This window comes from Amblyomma americanum, chromosome 9 (assembly GCF_052857255.1).
Source record: "Amblyomma americanum isolate KBUSLIRL-KWMA chromosome 9, ASM5285725v1, whole genome shotgun sequence".
NCBI classification, from domain to species: domain Eukaryota; kingdom Metazoa; phylum Arthropoda; class Arachnida; order Ixodida; family Ixodidae; genus Amblyomma; species Amblyomma americanum.
The window spans coordinates 146,749,838-146,769,663 of record NC_135505.1 but is presented as its reverse complement, the minus strand read 5'-3'; the positions used below and the strand labels follow the sequence as shown (position 1 = coordinate 146,769,663).

The 19,826-nt window shown below is 49.3% G+C and overlaps 1 protein-coding gene across 1 annotated transcript; it reads right to left on the bottom strand.

Moving 5' to 3' along the window:
* Positions 1-5,177: 5,177 nt before the first annotated feature.
* On the bottom strand, positions 5,178-11,647 carry LOC144104779 (kielin/chordin-like protein). Its single transcript, XM_077637958.1, has 2 exons — positions 11,318-11,647; positions 5,178-5,529 (listed from the first exon to the last, which is right to left on the bottom strand). Exons 1-2 carry the CDS (start codon positions 11,607-11,609, stop codon positions 5,225-5,227), a joined length of 597 nt encoding a protein of 198 aa, XP_077494084.1. The 5' UTR covers positions 11,610-11,647; the 3' UTR covers positions 5,178-5,224.
* Between the last annotated feature and the right edge of the window lie 8,179 nt (positions 11,648-19,826).

Here is a 19,826-nt window from a genome sequence, read left to right as displayed (position 1 = left end):
TTCAGCTTTATGGGTTATCAAGCGGGTTTTATAAGGCGCAGTGTAAGTATAACCGCAACGAAGCTTTTAGTGACCACTTGTTGTTTATCGCTGAACTCAGTTTTGTCGCGGGTGTGCGCGGTGGAGGCGTATATTTTCGAAGAAATTGCCACAAGAGTGCCGTGCGGCTCGTTCAAAGTGACGCTGATAGATTCGTTTCTTTGCTGTAGCTAAACTAAAGAATATTACTGGTGATTTCATCTGGTCCATCTCGCTTAACCTTCGGTTTATGCATTTTCTTGAATCCGCATTGTCATTACTTCGTCACTGACATCCAATGATCTTCTCTCGCATCTTTTTCATAGAAGACGTCAGCAGTATTTTTAAGTGGGATATTTGGTCACTCATAATGACAAAGCGGAGTGGAATCGCCAGCTTTTGAGCTGCCTGCATGTTTGACCTCAGCGCTCAGGTATTTACATTCAGTAAGACAGGCTACGAGCGAAGACGCGGCCAAGTCATCGAACGTAATTTAAACGGGCACTGACACAGTGCTTTGCTTTGAAAGATCGCTACAGGCTGAGTAACCATCGAAATGACTTCAGGAAGGAATAAGTATGGGCAAGTGTGTGGTCCATGTTCGACATGGAAACACAGCTCTCAAATAAACAAACAATCTCGGCTCCCGCTCACTGCCACCTTCCCGCAAACGAGGCATCTCACGCCTCAGGTCGAGGATTTACAGACTGAGCATCGAACTTCAGGGAGAAAGAGCAGCTGTTTGGTTAGCTACCACGAGATCCTACAACGCTGTATATTATCTATGAAAGTTCATCTACCAACTCAGAAATTCGTAAACAAGAGACGAAGTATTCTGGAGAAGGCTACGAACAAATACCTTTCCAAACCCGATTTCACGGCACTGAATGTTTCCAGACCAATACTCTAATTTATGCATAAAATGCAACTAGCCAGGAAAATTATATCACGTCCTCTCGGTCTTCCTGGAAGTACGAAACACTTCTTGGTTAGAAAGAAATAGTCTTTGATTTGATTTGACAAAGAATATATACTTGAACAGTGGGAGGCCGTACTGCATGCTCAACTCTGACCTGGCCGTCCAAAGGAGTCATTGTACGAGCGGAGTTAGCCGCCAGGGAACAAAAATAAATGACTCACTCACTCACTACATCACTACCTCACTCACTCACTACCTCACTCACTATCTACTACCACACTCCCTCACTCACTACCTCAATCACCGCCTCACTACTCACTCACTCATATAAAATATGGAAGTCATATTAAATGGCGTTCCACTCGATGATTGCGACTAATACTTGTTGGGTGGCATTTCTATATACGGTGAGGAAATAACACCCCTTAATGCTCTTTTGATATTTTTAATGTATGTGCCGCTTTAATGCACACCTGTCGCCTGCGAACAGCTGTTCTCTCGCCGGCAGAGCCTCACAACGTTTCAGCCGGCACAATGCAGGAGAGGTCGGAGAGTAAAGCACACGATCTAGCTCTAGTTCTGTGCAGCACCATATCTACGTCTGTAAATAGTCACTCACCTGTGTCTTAACTTTTTCCTTGTTTCTGCTGAACGCTTGACCATAGGTTCACTGTTCAGAACTGGGCAAATATGTGGCCTTTCGGTGCTGAGCGACAACTTTATTCAAGCTGGTTGGGCCATTGCTCTGAATGCGCAGAAGAATTCTTGAGTCCGAAGTCTATCAGCTCTTCTCTACGATGTCTCCATGGCTTCAAATAATGGCAACATGCTTTGTCCCGTATATATCGAAATGCACTCCCGGCGGAATACGTATATAAATCAAAGCAATAAGTAATGGCGTATAGCAAAGCTCTGCAACTTATTTGACTGACTTGACTGGGAGGCTGATTAAGTCAAAGCAACCACCTTGGAAGACTGTTGAGAGCGCCCCATTCTCTGCTCTCTTTTTGGAAAACTAATCCATGGAAGTATACTGTGAATTCCAGCCGTGTTTGGTCTGCAGGAATTCAGTTTGAAACAAAAAGCAAACAATAAAAGGCGGAGAAAGCCAAATGCGCTCTGTTATGTAGCACAGTGCACCTATGGGTATGTCGGGTGCTTTTAGCCCGCGTCTGCCGTCTCTGATTGATGGATAACGGCCTCGTAAGGCGAAGCATGCTAAAGAGTTATCAACGCAAGAAAGGTTAAACAGACTTATAGCTGTCTTTGGGGTGTTTACGCTTAGAGAGAGGGAGAAACTGTTTTATTTCCAGGTTTTTGTCGGCCGCTAAGTTGGTAGCGGGCTTGGCTCACGAGGGCCATCTGCATGGTCTTGCAGTTTGTCCGAGGCGTACCAAGCAGTGCATAAACTAGGATCTGGGTAGCGGTAATCTGGTGATTGTACGGCGGACTGGCATTGGACAGGTTGGCGTAGTTGTCTGGACAGTTAGGCCATGAAGGTGTGGTTCGGTTACAGCACAGATATTCGGTGTATATAAAGGATGCTACGCTGAATTTTCCGTAGGAGACGAATGGACGAGGGGGAGGGTGCTGTAGTACGAAACTGAAAGCAGGCGAATAACGGGAAGGTCGAAGAAGGCCTGCTGCACAGTGGTTGTTCACCTGAGGGAAGAGCTGGACAAGCGAATTTCACACAAACGGATTTCTGAGCTTTGATGATGAACAAAACAAAAAAAAAGACGTACAAAAGGCTTCGTACGTATACCCCAATAGTTAGCTCTTTCAGACCTTTACTGGGAACAGTGACCGAGGCAGCTCGCAAATGGTACAGGCTATTTATTGGCTCCATCACTTGGGGGTCATGTCGGACTCCGAGATCCGCTACGGACTTCACGCAGTACGTCCATCTCGTGTCTTGGCGTTGCAGCCGCAACCAGCGCCGCCAGCAGTCTTCCTCTCATCTCGCATGACGAAGGGGGCAGGTTTAGCCAGGTTGTGCAGCGTACGGGACTGCGCGTGCTACGGCGATCCGGGCGTAGCCGCTTTCTAGCTGCAACCTGCCTTCCTTGGCTTGCTCCGGAGTACACGTCAGTCGATGCACTTTCGGTTCTGGTGCTGGTTATAGCCCTGAACCATTTTCTTTCCTGCGATTACCGTACATTATTCAGACCATCATCTCCGTGGGTGGGCCTGCTGAACTTGTAGACTTGCATAGAAGTATAGTGGGTACAGCTTCATTATGACACTGACAGGTGACAGAGTGCTATGATGGCGTTGATGAATGGCCGGTATAGGGTGCAACAAATGCGTGTTCCGTGTTCTGCCACTAGACATGACAGGTCGCAACTGAGGCGCAGTCTAACATGTTGATGAAGGAGGTTCTGCCGACCCATTAACGTGTTAAAAGGCAAACGTAGCCAGCCCGACTGTTGCGATCTAATTTATTCAATTCTGCAACACGACATTAGGGGCGGAATAGGATCCCGCAGTAGGTTCAGCTATCTAGGCTCTTCTTGTTAATTTGTGATTTCCCTCCCGAATCACACTCGCCTATTCCTACACCCGATCTATTATTTAGAACCCATGCGAATACGGTCGCCCTTTCATCAGTCCCAACCTCTGTCCTCGCCATGCGGGCCGATCCTATCTCGCCTCGCTTAATTGTACACAGAACTGGCATCCATATCTTTTCTCGAAACTGTGGCTGCTGTGCCCGACTTGCTGGCGCGCTACCTGCGCTGCAGTTTTTTTTTTGTTGTTATATATCTGCGGGTAATCAGCGAGGACAAGCGCTCTCTTGATGTGCACAATCTAGAATCGCTGCATTTCCTTGTTATCACGAGTAGCCATAGATTCACGCATAGCTTGCATGCCTCAGAACAACCTATGTACTCCTTTACATACGTGCAGACAAGTTTTGAGCCACTTCTCTTCCGAACTTCGCTTTATGCGCATCGGCTAACGTCGTCTTGTCTTGTCTCGAGCAGCGCACGTATAGGGGTCTACCTTAGCGCAGACGAGCGGAAAAGGATCCTTGTGGCTGCGAGAAAGGAATATGGGAACATGTTTTCGTGACTCAACTTTTTTCTGCAGATGCATGGCGTATTGGCACCGTTAAAAGACTGAATACATTTCAAGAGCATATTTTGGCTGGCTAGTTGGTGCATGTTGTCAAGCGAACTGAACAACGCTTATGTTAAGATAAGGCCAAGGACGGAATACGGCTGGAGCACATTTCATCGTGAGGCCAGACGCGAGCTGGCTAGTCGGAATTGTCAACAAGGTAACGTTAATGCGTTTGGATGCAGTCTATAACGTGTGCATCATTCCTTTGAAAAGAACGCGGGAGATGTGACGAATTGCAGTTGTAGCTGCCTTGTTGGCTAAGGCGACCTCTCTTTGGATCAATATCGCAACTCGCAACTCAATGCATGCCGAATTAGATACCTAAGACCACGAGTATAACTTTTCATTAACAGTATAACTCTAATATAACAAAGTTTTAGGGGCAGCTGACGCACAGTTTGTCCTCTATACGACAGTTCATGGAGGTGACGGCAGATTACTGAGCTAGAAGACAAAAAAAAAATTCACACGCTGCTAATTTTACTCCATCACTCCTGCAAAAAATACACTCCCTGCTATTTCACAACCTGCTTGCAGCATTAACGCATGATTGGAGTATTCCTCTTTCTTTTAGGCATTTCCCTTACAAAAATTTTTTTAGACAGTCTATAGACTCTCTATAGACAAACCTTAGAGAACAGTCTATAGGCAATACAAATCCCGTAGACAGTCTATAGACAATCTACACATTTATGGCCGTGCACTTTTTCTAGACTTTTGCCTATAGACCACGAATAGACAAAAAAGAATACTATAGGAAGGAAGTACAGTCTGCAAGAAGTCTATAGACCTTTTTTGTAAGGGTTGAGCGTTTCGTGTGAGCATGAAGAGGACACGATAATAAAGCGGATAGTTTCGTCCTGCGAGTACAGTCAAGCAGTGATAGATGACGGGGATCTTTGTATCCAAGCAACATGACATATGCTGCGCAGGTCTGAGGCAGTTCTGTTGCAGCCAGCTGCCAGGCGCTCCGCAGTGATGCAGTGTTTGGCAGCTTTTTAAACATGACCGGTACTTCCGATTCCATTCGTGCGGGCCGATAAAGGAGAATTGGGAGGAGGGAAGGGGGTTGCCCGGTTCAGTTACGCGCGAAACGGGACGGGGTCGGCACACACCCGCCGTAGAGGGAAACGGGTGCCAGGGGGTCGGAGGAGGACGCGGTCAGCGCTGCAGCACCGGGGTGGGCGCCACGCGCCGCACGGTGTGCGTGGGCGGAGGGGGCCTCTGGGGTGCGGCGGGGGCCAGCATGACGGGGCCTCCGCACGGCGTGGAGCGGCACAGCAGGCGGGGTCCCTCGGCGCAGCGGCACTGCATGCAGGGCCCCGACGCGCGAGGCACCAGCTCTCCCAGCGCGAACCGCTGTCCGCCCAGCACGCAGCCCTGCTTCTCGGCCGGGTGCAGCAGCAGGGCCGCGGGCTCGGGCGCCACGGCGGCCGCCGGCGATGCCACGGCCACCTCGGCTGCGTCTGCGATGAAGAGGCATCCTTATTGACGACATATGTCCCGATGTTCTGTACCGTTCATCGACCAGCTAGCTCTTGGGGTGTTGGCCGAGGAGCCGCCGGGGGTTGATATCATGGCCTGTGTCAAGACCAGTTACTCACTCTTTCCAGCTGTCAAGATGAAGAGTTCCTTGGAAAGGGGGTAAGAGCCAGTTAACCCCTTCCAGCTCTCAAGGCGGAGTGTCCCTTGTAAAGACCTCTTGCCCACTCTTTCCAGCTCCCAAGACGTCTCTTGTGAAAGGTGCGGGGCGTGGATGAGCTCATAACTGTCAGAGATGTATATAGCTGCCCGCTCTTTCTGATTTCCAAGACAGTGTTCCTTGCAAAAAGATTGAGAGATGAGATCGTAGCCTGTGTCAGGACCAGTTATTCACTTCTTCCAGTTAACTGCCAAGACAACGTGCCTCTTGTAAAGGTACGTGTGCTTGACGCAAGGTTGGCCCGCGGGCAATCGGACATATGCTTTATGGGGGTTTAACGTCCCAAAGCGACTCAGGCTATGAGGGACGCCGTAGTGAAGGGCTCCGGAAATTTCTACCACCTGGGGTTCTTTATTGTGCCCTGGTATCGCACTGTACAGGATATGCAGATAGCGTCGGTTGTCAAGTTTAGCAGCATTTTGTTTTGTTATAGGCATCATTGAAGTGTAGTGCTGGAGGCATTGCACAATAATTGCCACAGTCGATAAAACTCGCGAGTGAATTAACCGTCAAATGCACCCCCCCCCCCCCAAAAAAAAAAGAAGGCCGTGTATCCTTTCGCGTCCGTCTATAAAGAAGGAGATCCACCCACTACCCATGAGCGTAAGCGCCCGCTTCAAGTGCGTCCCCTCTAGGAAATAATTTGTAAAAGCAGTAAAGGTACCAATGGGCCCAGTTGGTTTTTCATGTTTGCTATCATTAGTGCGCTACTCTGGGTACAATGCAAAAAAGCAACTAAAAAATTGGTGGGGACGCTTAAAGGTGCACTAAACAGGAATCTGAACTCGTCTTTTTACCGCGGGAACTCCATCTACACGTTCCGAGCATTCTTAGAAAATTCGAATTACTGTCCCGTGTGGCTGATTTCCCTAATTTAAATCGATTATACGTCCAGGCTCCCGCATTTTTTTTTCTTGAACTAAACGCCGAAGGTAGGAAGAGTCAACCAACGCTTGGAGTGTCTTTAAGCTCCGCCTTAAGAGCATGAAGCAATAACGTAATGGGTTAATTCCCATATACGCAGAATTCCATTCTCTACTTTACATCCATAGATCCCTGACAGTCCTCGTACCCCTCCTGGCCCAGTGGTGCGGCGGTTAAGCGATGCGCCAGTGGCATGCGAAGGCAGGTGCTGTCACCAGTAGGCTTGTGCGACCCAGGTTGCTTTTCTTCCCGAGCGGCCAACGATTAATTTAACTGCCATCTGCCACGGTGGGCAGTTTGCTCACTATCTGGTGGGCGGGTTGTGGTGATGCCGCAAGGCCACGTGACTTAGGTGGACCACCTGCCTCATAGGTTGCTCTCTGGGCACCACCTGCCAGAGTCATGCTCGAGATTTTTGGCTCACAACGCCTACAACGTTGCCACCGCACTTTATGGATAACGGGGCCTGTAACGCTATCGCGTTAACGAACACAAACGGCAATGCGCTTTATGAAGCGTTCGTAAAGGCTCCGTGCGTCCTACAGCACAGACGAAACGTCATTGAGGCTCGCGTATGCATCACGTTTTTACGTTCACACAAAACGATCCGAAGGGTGGAAGGGGAAATGATGACAGGCCTCACTGCATTTCTCTCCAAGTGAACCGCTATCTCGTCCTTCACGCAGAACACACATAATTGCTGCAAAGGGCGACGACAACCGCTCTGCAGTGCATGCAAGCCGTTTGGGTCACCGGTGAGCGGAGCGAACGTCGCTCTCTGCACAGCAGCGCCGAGATGTGAGGCGGCAGACAACACGCAAGAGCGGTCGTTGTTGCTACGTGCGATTGGCACCCTGCACGCCACACGAAGACTGCGAGAAAATGACAACGACAGCTTTGCTCTTCCACCCTGGGTTAAGATAAATATCGGCCTATGAGGAGACCATTAGGTAGGTGTGGCTGCGGGCTAACGCTAAGAGCGCGTGCTGCCATTTTGAAAAAAAAAAAAAGAAGAAATGGAAATAGAAGAAAAACCCACCGCTTGGCCAATCGCCCCCGCCCCCCCGTGGGTACGTGCCATTCAGCCAGAGGCCATATTCATCATCATCATCATCATCAACCCACCGCTGTGGCTCAGCGGCTTTGGTGCTCGGCTGCTGATACCTAGGTCGCGGGTTCGATCCCGCCCGTGGCGGCCGTATTTGCGATCATCAGCGTACGTTGAAGAACCCCGTGTGGTATTAACCCGGAGGCCTCCACTACGGCGTCCCTCATAGCGAATCGCTTCGGGACGTTAGAACCCCACAGCCCAATCCAATTAATTTTGACAAAAGGTCATAAGTTCAGGAGATGGTTCACCGTAACGACCTGAAAATTAGTTGATGCCATTGGTTAGAGGTCTTTCCTTGAAGGGCGTCTGTCGATTTGTTCTGAAGTTGTCCACCCGCCGCGGTGGCTCAGTGGTTAGGGCTCTCGGCTACTGATCCGGAGTACCCGGGTTCGAACCCGATCGCGGCGAAACGCTATAAGGCGCCCGTGTGCTGTGCAATGTCAGTGCACGTTAAGGATCCCCAGGTGGTCGAAATTATTCCCGAGCCCTCCACTACGGCACCTCTTTCTTCCTTTCTTCTTCCAGTCTCTCCTTTATCCCTTCCCTTACAGCGTTCTTCAGGTGTCCGCCGAGATGTGAGACAGATACTGAGCCATTTCGTTTCCTCAATAAACCAATTTTCCATTTTTTTCTGAAGTTGTCCCCGCCTGTAGATTTCGAACTCTGACTAATAGTTCCGTTCGAATTGCTAAGATAGTGAGAGAGGCTGTCTCTCTCCGTCTTTGTACTGAACATTTTCGCGGCTCCGTTAACGTGAACCGTTAACTCGTCTCCTCGCCTGCATACTCCTACGTCTATGCGTCCATTACTGATAGCTCAGCTAGACGACTTGTTCCGGGCGGCACAATACTAGACGGGTTGGTTGCAGAAACAAGGTACCTGCAGCGAGTACTGTCACGGAAAAATGAAACAAAAACAAATAATACAGTTCAGAAATAGTGTCTCTACCGTAAACCTTGCCATTACGGTTCACGCAAGTTCAGAGAAATTTAGTCAATAAATAATTAAATTAATGATGACGCAGTTGGTCTTCGCTAAGTATACGTTGCTACGAACTTTGTTCTTGAGCGTAAGATAACGTCGAAACCTGACCATTTATCAGTCAAAACATTCCCCTTTTTATGTTCTCACTGGCTTCTTTCGTGTGGCAGGCGTTACTCCTAAATAGTGTAGTCGTGGTCAAAAATGGGCAGTCTACTTCGTCACTGACACGAACGGCCGTCACACCGTGTACGTAATATATGGGGTCGCTCTTGTCGTGTTCCAGATCTCTTAAGCTGCAGGATCTTGGATCCTAGATCCGCTGCACGCTACCAGTTCGAAGGACTTCCCACGGATAGGCGTCTGGAACGTACGTCAGGACTACCGTACGAACCTTGTAAGACTGACAGGGCATCGGTACAAGGTCTCTCAAAGCGGAGGTCTGTGGAGAGGAGACATTTGAACGTCTTCATTAAACTTTATGCTTTACACGCGCACGCCACTTCACTCCTGTAGTCGGGCTTCAATGGCTAAGGAAGGTGGCTTGAGGCGTTATGTGCATGCCTGTGTCGGGAACATGGCAGACTGTGCGCGGATTTGGCTTTAAGCATTGCGCAACACCCTCGGGAAAATTGCTATGGCCTTGTAGACCTTGCTACCTTGCTGTAATGCCCCTGGAATGCTTAAGGATGCCAAACTACCAGTTCTTTAATCCGCTCCATTTTTGTAACGTAAATACAGGTCCCAGGTGGCAGAAAATGCGCTTGCATGCGACTGATGCTTTAGGCTGAGAACTGTGTTGTCCATCTTGCTTTGGCATGCCGAATCCAGGTCTTAACCCTTAACCCGTTATGTTATACTGGATATGCTATTGTTTTGTATAATTGTCCCATTATTTTGCCCACTCCTGTAAGAGCCTAACTAGGCTTACAGTATGCTTAAATAAATAAAAAAAATAAAAATCTTACTTTGGCATGCCGAACCCAGGTCCTATGCCTTCACTAGTTGATTTTAAGGCAGCTTCCGCTGATTGACAGCAAGCGATAGGCTGTCATTTGCATGTGATTGTCGCTCTAGGCTGGAACTGTTGTCCATCTTGCTTTGGTATCCCCAGTCCAGGTCTCCAGCTTTGATTAGTTGATTTTAAGGCAGGTTTCGCTGACTGACAGCAAGAAATAGACTGCTGTCCTTGTCATTTACAAGACTCACGTGAAAGGCGTAGCAACGAGAAAAACTGGTGACTTTCGAAGTCAACGCAAGAAAAAGATTACATATATGGTGAGCCGCGCGGCCGCCTGACGCTGACAAGGTTCAATATCTCAGTGCTGTTCGATCCTCAGCATCACATACCGGTAATGCTAACGATTGTCCATACTCGGCGGTTGGCATATTTTGTGCCGAAAGACTCCGGCCTGTTCAAAGAGTCCATTGCGCAAGCTTTTAAATGGCGGACGCTGCTTGAGGCGGTTTGCAGGCCGCAATTTATCATCCTATACATGCACGTACGTCATCGTGTCGCTTGGGGATCTTTAAAAACTCACTCCTTTAAAGCCCGCGCAATCGGCCCATCTGTATGAATACAGTTTCACATATAACTTAAAGAACGGATCTGTGTGCACAACGTGACGTTCCTCTCGAAGTTCGACATCTCCACATAGTCAATATCGTTCCCGAATCTGGCTGAGAAAATCGACGCTTGGAGCTGGGAGGATTTTAGTTGCTTACAAGTAGCTCCCCCCACAGGCTAGCGCTTTCTTGCGCACAATTGTCGGCGTTTGGAAAAACTGCTGCTAATTCATGACTTCACAAAATCTTTGACACTTCCGAACCTTCACGGATGTGCTCTTCTTACAATGCGCATGCAAAAATACTGCTTGTGTAAACCAACTGCTGCTTGGATAGCGTTACTGCTCTTGTCACAAGCTCCGGTAGGCCACAAACCTCAGCACCCCTCATGACACGCAAGCACCTTTTACTAATTGGAAAAGAAACTGCGCAGCTTCCCACAAGACATTTAAATCCATTGTGAATTCGCACACCGGTCGTCACACCACCAGCCTAAACTCAGAAGCTCGCGATTAACGGAATTTCTTTGTTAGCTGAATCTGTTGGGTGGCCGTGCAGCTGTGCGGTACTCTAGCGCATTGTAAGTGGAATGTCTCAGCCTTTTACACCACATACACCCCACCCCGCATTCTACCCCAGAACATGCCCGCTATGCTGGAACCCCCCACACTGTATCAACGTATACATGGGCTTGCCAAAGTACGCAGGCCGCCCCGAATATGCCAAACCCACAACCTGAGCAGTGGGATGCCGTGCTGTCCAGTTGAAACCTTGAGGACCCAAGACAAATGGTTCAGAGGGCGCAGTGAACAGCTAAGGCCGTAGGAGCCCTGGACTAAAGGCCCGTCTCAGTTCGAAGGCGCAAAGCTTTTCGTTGAACAATGTGTTTGTTACCACCATCACCTCGTGGCTCAAGTCTCGCGGTTCGTTGTCCAAAGGGGCCCGGATCCACAGACCGGGCGGTACTCACGCGCGTCACTGCACTCTAGGGCCGGGCAGCAGACCCCGGGCATCCGTCGCTCCCGGCACCCGGGCCTGGTCTGGTTGGGGCAGCGCTCCTGCCAGCAGATCACCTGCCCCGCGAAGCAGAGGCACCGTTCGCAGGGGTCCGCGCGCGGCACGCTGGCGCCGTGGCCGAACAGCTTGGCGCCCAGCTGACAGCCGGTCTCGGCCGGCGGCGGGTCCTCCCTCTCACGTGCCCCGGCGGTCGCCGCGAAAAGCAGCAGCAGCAGAACAAGCATCAGCGTCGGTAGCAGCTCCATCGCCGACTGCGCGGATCAGCCGGCGGGCAGCGGGCCTTGAAGCTGCCACGGAGACGTGGCCGCACCTTGACCCTGTCTCCGGCGTGCGGGGGCGAAGACGTCACCGGCCCCCTCTTGTGTCTCTCGTGACTCGGGGAGGCGGCCTCGGGTGTCACCCTCCAAGACGTGCCTCCCTCGCCGCTTCGCCGGGGCTTCGAGACTGGGACAGCTGGGGAAGGCAGACGTGTCTCTCGCGGGGGGACACCTCTCGCCGCGGCGCGGCCTTGAATGCGGCCAGCAGTGCAGTGCTGCCTCTGTTTGCCGCCGGCTCGTTGGGCCTGCCCTTCCGGGTGGGCGCGGCGAGACACGGCTGCTGTCCGGCCGGAGATTCTCGGTCGCCGATGATGCGTGGCCGGACGCAGCAGCGTTTACGGGGTGGACCCTCCTCGCCGAAAAAACCAGTTCTGCCTTTTCTGGACCACCGCCATTCATATACTCGCGCCGGGACCCGGCAATTACACTGCGCGCGCAGTTTACAAAGGCTGTCGCGCTGATGCTGCTGCCGCCGCAACGGGATCAACGAACCCCCCTCCCTCCCAGCTCCTGATGCAGTGTCCACCTTTTTTGCAAAGCGAGGCAAGAAGAAAAGCCGCGTAATGGGTGCCCGCGCGACCCGCTGGACTTCCTGGCGGAGCGGACGGCTTTGCCGGGGTCTTCGCGGGCGAAGCAAATGCCGGCTGCTGCTGCTTCGGGATTCCCCGGCCGTGGACCGCCTTCTGCCGTCCCAGAGCCGCATCTGCCCGCCTACTTTGCTGAGAGCGCCGCAGTGCATTGTTCCTTTGAGCGCCGCTACAAAGTTCCAAATGGAGTACGTGCAGGCAGACCCCGAGCTGCGCCTGAGGAGACGCGAATCTTATCCATCGTCCCGCTTGGCCCTGGAGGTCTACCTTCCTTCCACTTTGCTTCACGAGTGAACTGGATGGTGCCGCATCTTTTGGCAATTCGATTTTAAACAGGCTGTAACAGACGAGAAACTTCTCAGTCAGTTGTGCGTGCCGTCTCTGTAAACGCGGCTTCTGGCGTTTCCTACCTGTTTGTTTCTTCCTGTGCTACCTTCGAGCTTCAAATCTTTGCGATGTTCTACGTTCCACACTAGATGGCCAACATTCGATTACCGCGTGTGTATATATAAGCTATCATGTCGGCACTGTGGTCCGTCAAAACAAATGCCAGGATGCCAGGAACGACAGTGGAACGCGCCTTGCTTGCGCATCGCCGTTCCTCCTTCACAGTGGCTGCAATAGGTCCAGGCATGTCGTACTCCGCAGAGATACGCACCTCAGTCGTTTGTCTTGTCTATACACCAGCATGCTGTATACTCTGCATACCTGAGTAGAGCGGCTGTTTGCGGACGCCAACGAGGATAAAATCTCTTAGAGGTGCGGAACAAGCGCACTGCTGCAAGCTGCCCAGGTAATACGTATGAAGGAGGCTCACGAATAACAGCCCAATTTTTCCGCCATCAATTCAGAGAAACATAAAACTAGAAAACGAAGGGCTCTATACGCCTGGTGGTATGTGGCAGTGCGCGAGAGCGTGTTGGGAATTTTCGCTCAGGTACAGTCGTGAGCAATATGAGAGGTGACAAAGTTTGAGCATTCATTTATTGATTGCTCTAATTATTCGGGACAAGCACAGCTTTTTAAACTTTCTATCTAGTTTTCCTCTTGGCGTATAATATCCAAAAAAAGCGCTCTCAAATTATTTGGAGAAATAAGCAAAAAAATCTCATTTTTGTGAACAAAAAAATTTGTTCCCTCTCAGGTTGCTCGCGACTGTATACGTACACTTTCGTGAATCGCGGACGAGCAGGCCCTTCGGAACTGGTCCACATACGTTGCCCACGTACTAATGCCTCTACTGTTGTCTTCTTGGCTAACGACGCCAGTCGTGAAGCAAGCTTACATTTGGATAACTTTGTGCACTGGCAACGCTGAGAACAGCGACCGCAGCAGTGGCCTAGTCCTTTGAGCATCCGCCTCTCATGCGGGAGGTGCGGGGTTCGATCCCCACCGCCGCCGTGTAGGTACCCACCGGTGACACAATGGTACAAGCTTTCTCCAGCGTGAGCTTTGCTTAATAGCTCTGCCGTATTGTTGTGCGTGTCGCCCTATAGTTGCGCCATATTCCCTGAAATGTGTACATCGAATTTATGCAAGATTCACAGCAGTCTTCAGAGTTAATTTGCCATTTTAATGAAAGTTGCATCATCATCAGCAGCAGCAGCCTGACTACACCCACTGCAGGGCAAAGGCCTGTCCCATGTCCCTTCATTTAACCCTGTCCTTTTCCAGCATCGCCCACCATATATGCCTGCAAACTTCCTAATCTCATCCACCCACCTAACCTTCTGCCGCCCCCTGCTGCGCTTGCCTTCTCTTGGAATCCACTCCATTACCCTTAAGGACTAGCGGTTATCTTGCCTTCGCATTACGTGCCCTGCCCAAGCCCATTTCTTCCTCTTGATTTCGAATGTAGGATGTCATTAACCCCTTGTTGGTTCCCTGACCCTCTGTAGCGTCTTTCGGTCGCGTAACGTTACACCTGTAATTTTTTTCTTTCCATGGCTCGCTGCGTTGTCCTTAACTTGAGCTTAGCCATTTCCGGAAAAATATAAGGCTTCATATGCTTTGTTAAATGTTTAATTAATGTTAGCAAAATGTTGTTCCAAAGTTCATTAGCAAACTATAGTAACATCCACCATCCCTTACCTTGACTTTCCTTCTCTGCACCGCTCGGCCGCATGCAGAGCATTTAGCTTGACGTTTTCTTCTGTCTTGTCCTTCTCTCTTGTCTGCATGCTGCTATGAACACTGTTTTTTTTCTCTCGCAACGCACATCTTTTATTTTATTTTCTGCATTTTATTAACTACGGTCACTTGCGTTCTTCAAGGTTGACTCTTGTTCGATGTGATGTCTTCGCGCAGCATCTAACGCACTTGTCCAGGTTTACAGCGTAAACGTGAATTACCTTAAAATGCGTAAAAAAGGGAGTAAGCAGCCCTCTAGCGCACTCCGTTTTAGGAGCAGGGTACGCTGCTCGAGTTCCGGGGCAGATTTCGATCACTAAATATGCGGAATGCTCAGTGTTGGCAACGGAGGTATATTACGACCTCATAGTAACTTGAAGCTTTTAGCAATGGAAGAAGGAACGCAACAAAGGAAGGCACCCGGTGCTCGAGATTAGCATATAGAGGAGATTGAAACCTCGGTTAAGGTCTTCATAACTGCAAGAACCTCGCATGTCTTGCAGAGGGAATCTGTTTCCCTGCAAGCTTAAGTATTCCGTATTTTTAGTGATGGAAATCTATCCCAGTACACGGACAGCGTACCCTGCCCTTATTAAGGTGTGTGCTAGAGGACCCTTCGCACTCACTGTTAAGGGTAATTATTGTTTAGAGTGTACACACCTGCTTAAACTGCCGCATGGACAAACAGCAGAAGCAGCGGATGTGCGCACGAACACATAACGCGAGGACATTGCACACCCTGATCTCAGGTTTTCCGCTGCTTCTCAAGTTGATGTGATGCATGCGACAGGGACGACGAAAGGCACCGGACGGGTGGCACAAGTGCCATATTCTCACTAGTTGAGAGTAGCGCCTTTTCCGCCCTTCCGGCGTCTTTCGTCGTCTACATCACGTCACATGCATTCCCAAATAGCGTAACGAACGAACTAGCCGAGCAGAAAGCTCTACCTAACTCCGAAGTTATGTCTCCAACGTTTTTCGTTACGTCTTTGAAAGGAAACTCAATATAACCACTTCTTTAGGCCTCCATGGTGTCAATGCACTTCTTTCGCTTGCTGCTTCCTGGCTTGGTTAAAGCTAGTGCTACCTCGACGGCAGCCTTATGGGTGACTCTAAGACTTAGATAGAGAGTATGGAGGGAGGGGGGGGGGGGTACTATTTGCGCAATGCATTTCTAGAGCTACTTTCGTTCAAAAACTAGGGGGTTGGTTGTTTTGCAAGCAGGACATTTCTCGCTAATAAAGAGCGCCCCCCCCCCCCCCCCCCCCCACCCGCTCATTAAATCTTCATTTGTGGCTCTGCAGTGAAAGATGTTCATTTTCCTAATCTTTTACGGGGTTGATATCCGTGTGATTACTCGACACGTTGCCAGCGTTCGGAAGCAACTATGCAACCGGACGCGTAAGTGCCACCAGCGTTGTGTTGAAAGCCGCACCCTATGGGCTTCGAGGTTCGAGCTGCTTTGAACAAAAATGGACGCCACGGGCTGCGCGACAGTCTGTACAGCTCATGCCTCGCCACACGTACCCGTCCTCTTGAAACATTGAATTCGCGGAGAATTGTGAAACTGTTGCGGTTAAGCGACGATACCTGCTTCCTTTCAGTTGTGGCTAAGCTTTGCGACAGGGACGCCAGGGCGCGCATGCGCAATGAGCATCGGAAGCGGCAGGGAATGCCTTCGGATTGCATGGCGGACCCTTCACAGGTTTTTGCCCCCAAGGAAGTTGCATCTCGGCGGCTAACTGCAGCGAATGCAGTGCCTGTGTTTCCCCAGCGGTGATGGAGTCGATCAGCTCCTCCAGACCGACCTGTAATCAAGCGTTGTTCCGGACTGCACGCAGCGCTCTGGTGGGTAGCGGCTAATAGCGGAAGTTCGACAGACCCTGCGCAGCCGATCATTTCGGTGCAGCCGATATTATATTAAAACGCCGTTTTATGCGGGGTAATTTCCCGGGACTTAGCCATTACCTATGCAGGCGACAAGCGAACGGTGGTCCGTCTAATCAGACCCCTGATACTCGGAAGAACTGGAAAGAGAACCAGCGGAAGACGCAGAAAGCACCGTCCTGTGCACTTATTTCATTTGGTGTATAGCTATCGCGTTTCCGCTCGTACTTTTTCCCACAGTCGTATACAGACGCGCTTATTACAACCTGCAACACGCAAGAAGTGGCATGCAGGGGCACAGTTCATTGGGCAGGGCCGGCGGCTCTGAGAAGTTGCGCGTTCAGGGGTCAGCCAAAAGGTTGGGTTCCGCGTAATTTCTGCGTTTTTTGCTGCTATATATTACGATACGTGTGATTGCAAGCCGCCGCCCGGTCACCGTCGGTTGTTGCAGGATATATTGGAAATAAAGAGTACCGAAAATACCGGTGTACAACCGGGCCGCTATTCGTGTGTCAGAGTTAAAATATCGGGCTTTGCGGACTATTTATTTGGGATTTTCACGAGTACAGAGGGCCCGTCTCAATTATTTCAATATAGCTCGGTTATACGGAGGATTGCTCCCGGAGACAGCCTATAGGTATATAATCGATCTTGTTCAGCAAAGTGGCGCGTGTTTGTCGATAGTGGCAACCGGAGCCAAACAGTATTTCTTTTTTCTCGGGGGTGCAGACGAAACAAAAACTTCTGCGTGTGTCTGCGTCAGTTTCTTTGCAATTTTCGGTTCATCAACCGCCTTATTCGGACTGCTATAGCTGCAGTATAGCGGGTATCCTCTATGCTGTGACAGTGCCGACACTTGCATATATCTCTGCCATGGGTCGGTGGGCAGGTTCTGATGGCGTCAAAAGAACGCATGGCCTCTCTCACCATTCATTAGTTTAACTGCCACCTGTCACGATGGGGAGGTTGCCACCTGCCACAGTGGAGAGGTTATGATGACGTCACAAAGTCACGTGCCCTCTCTCGACCAACCAGCAAATTTCGCGACACCGGACATCGGCGAGGTTTTCGTGTGACGACAGCTTTAATGCTGTCTCAATAAAATCGCTTTCTGGCATTTTTAAAACGCCCACGTGGAAGAGGAGCGGTAGTCTGTCAACACGCGCTTTGGAGAAAATTTTAAAAATTAGTGACATCGACGATGAACACTCTTGTAAAGCGGGTGAAATGGAAAAACACGAAAGCCGGGAAAGCGAGACTGAAGAGACTGTCACTTAACTGTCATGCAGCTTCCGAGAGAGGATACGCTATAGATGCCTGCCATTTACTTTCGTTTGAGTTTCAGCCAATAAAACTGCCCCCTTTTGTCCTTCTCGGTGCTGATAGACCTTATCAACCGTGTGATACTTGAAATATGCGTATATAGATTCATAATCATGCGTACAGTTGGGAAGCGTGAACAATGAGGTCGACTTGACACACGATTTGTTTTCTCATAGCAATTAACGCGCATTGTCTTCTCGGAGCAATTAACCGCTCTTCTCACTTTCCTCGATAGCAGTGAATGCAATCCATGCAGATAATGTAAGGCCGGTACGATACAATTGTATATGTTTCTTCTCGCTCCTTGCCTAAGTTTGGCGCGTGCACACTTCATTTATATTATAGCAATTGTTTTCGTCTGATTGCATTCTATTCTGCCAGTAGGACTTCTACTATTCAACCTCTTCATCTATGACCTGTACGGAGTTGTTGCTCACTCTCATATCTCCCAGTATGCTGACGACCTAAATATATTCCACATAATCCGCTTCCCTCGAAAATCCAGGTTAATGCAGTAAGATGTGAACTCTGTACACAGGTGAAAATAATTCAATAATTTGTTTTTTGGGGGAAAGGAAATGGCGCAGTGTCTGTCTCATATATCGTTGGACACATGAACCGCGCCGTAAGGGAAGGGATAAAGGAGGGAGTGAAAGAAGAAAGGAAGAGATAGGTGCCGTAGTGGAGGGTTCCGGAATAATTTCGACCGCCTGGGGATCTTTAACGTGCACTGACATCGCACAGCACACGGGCGCCTTAGCGTTTTTCCTCCATAAAAACGCAGCCGCCGCGGTCGGGTTCGAACCCGGGAACTCCGGATCAGTAGTCGAGCGCCCTAACCGCTGAGCCACCGCGGCGGGTATGTGCACAGGTGGTGCTTGGCAATTATGCTGAAAGTGGACGCAAAAAACACTCTCATGATACCGTTTACGTGCAAAGCCTCTAAATCATCAATCAATCATGTTTATTTAACATCATGACGATGTTGGGTGCGCCGACAAAAAGCCATTGGGAAGGCTTGACGAGGCCGACGCACCCCACAAGGGCATTACAGTGGTACACAACATGGTAGCACTTCCAGGGATAAAAAAAAGAAAAGAAAATGAACAAAAGCAACATATTTGGCATTAGCTGTACATCAATTCGGACTCCTTATTTAGTTGATGTGGGAGAGTGTAGCTCAACATTTGATAACCATAATTTGTTCGCATCCTAGGCACATACCATTTGGGTGTCGCACGTGTAGTGTACTTTGGCTCATTGCATTGTATTCTTGACAGATTTAGCATATTGCAATTATTGTGATTAATACCGGTTTTATACCGTTGTAGAAGTAAAACATCGTACAGCTGTGGCAAACGGATGATTCGAAGTTCATTGAAAAACGGTTCGGTGTGTTCTATTCGAGGAGCATTCATAATATTTCGAACAGCTTTCTTTTGAAGAAGATACAAGCGGTTAATAATTGTAAAAGACGTGGTACCCCCCACCAAAAAACAATATTTTATAACAGAGGAAAAAAGTGCACTATACAACATTTTCTTGATACTCTTCGGCATGAAATATCTCAGTCGACACAAAATACCGACAACCTTTGACAGCTTGTTCATCACCATGTCAACGTGATCATTCCAACTCAAATGCTCATTAAAAATAACAACTAAACTTTTGACCGCAGGGACCGTTTCGATGAGCGACTTACCGATCCTCAAACAGAGTGGTGGCATATTTGTCAACTCGCTACGAGGCCGGAAAAGCACGGCCTTCATTTTTGCAGTGTTTATGTTTAATAAATTATTTTGAGACCATTCTTGGAGTGACTGTAAACATTTTGTGGCTTGTTTCTCAAGATCTGGCAGCTGTGCAGCTCTAAAGAATAAAGTGGTGTCATCAGCGTAAATCACAAAGGTTGGAAGATTACTAATACAGACGATGTCATTAACATAAAGAAGAAACAGCAATGGTCCCAAGATGCTACCTTGCGGGACACCAGAAACGATGTGTCTAATATCAGATAAATCATTGTTTATTTTTACTTGTTGCGATCGAGCACTTAAGTAAGACTGAATTATGTCAAGAAACTGTCCGCGGAAACCGTAATGCTCGAGCTTAGTTAACATTATTTTGTGGTTAATGCGGTCAAACGCTTTTGAAAAATCGATGAATATGCCAAGAGTGAGAAGTTTCTGCTCGAAGGACTCTAAAATTAGCTCTTTTT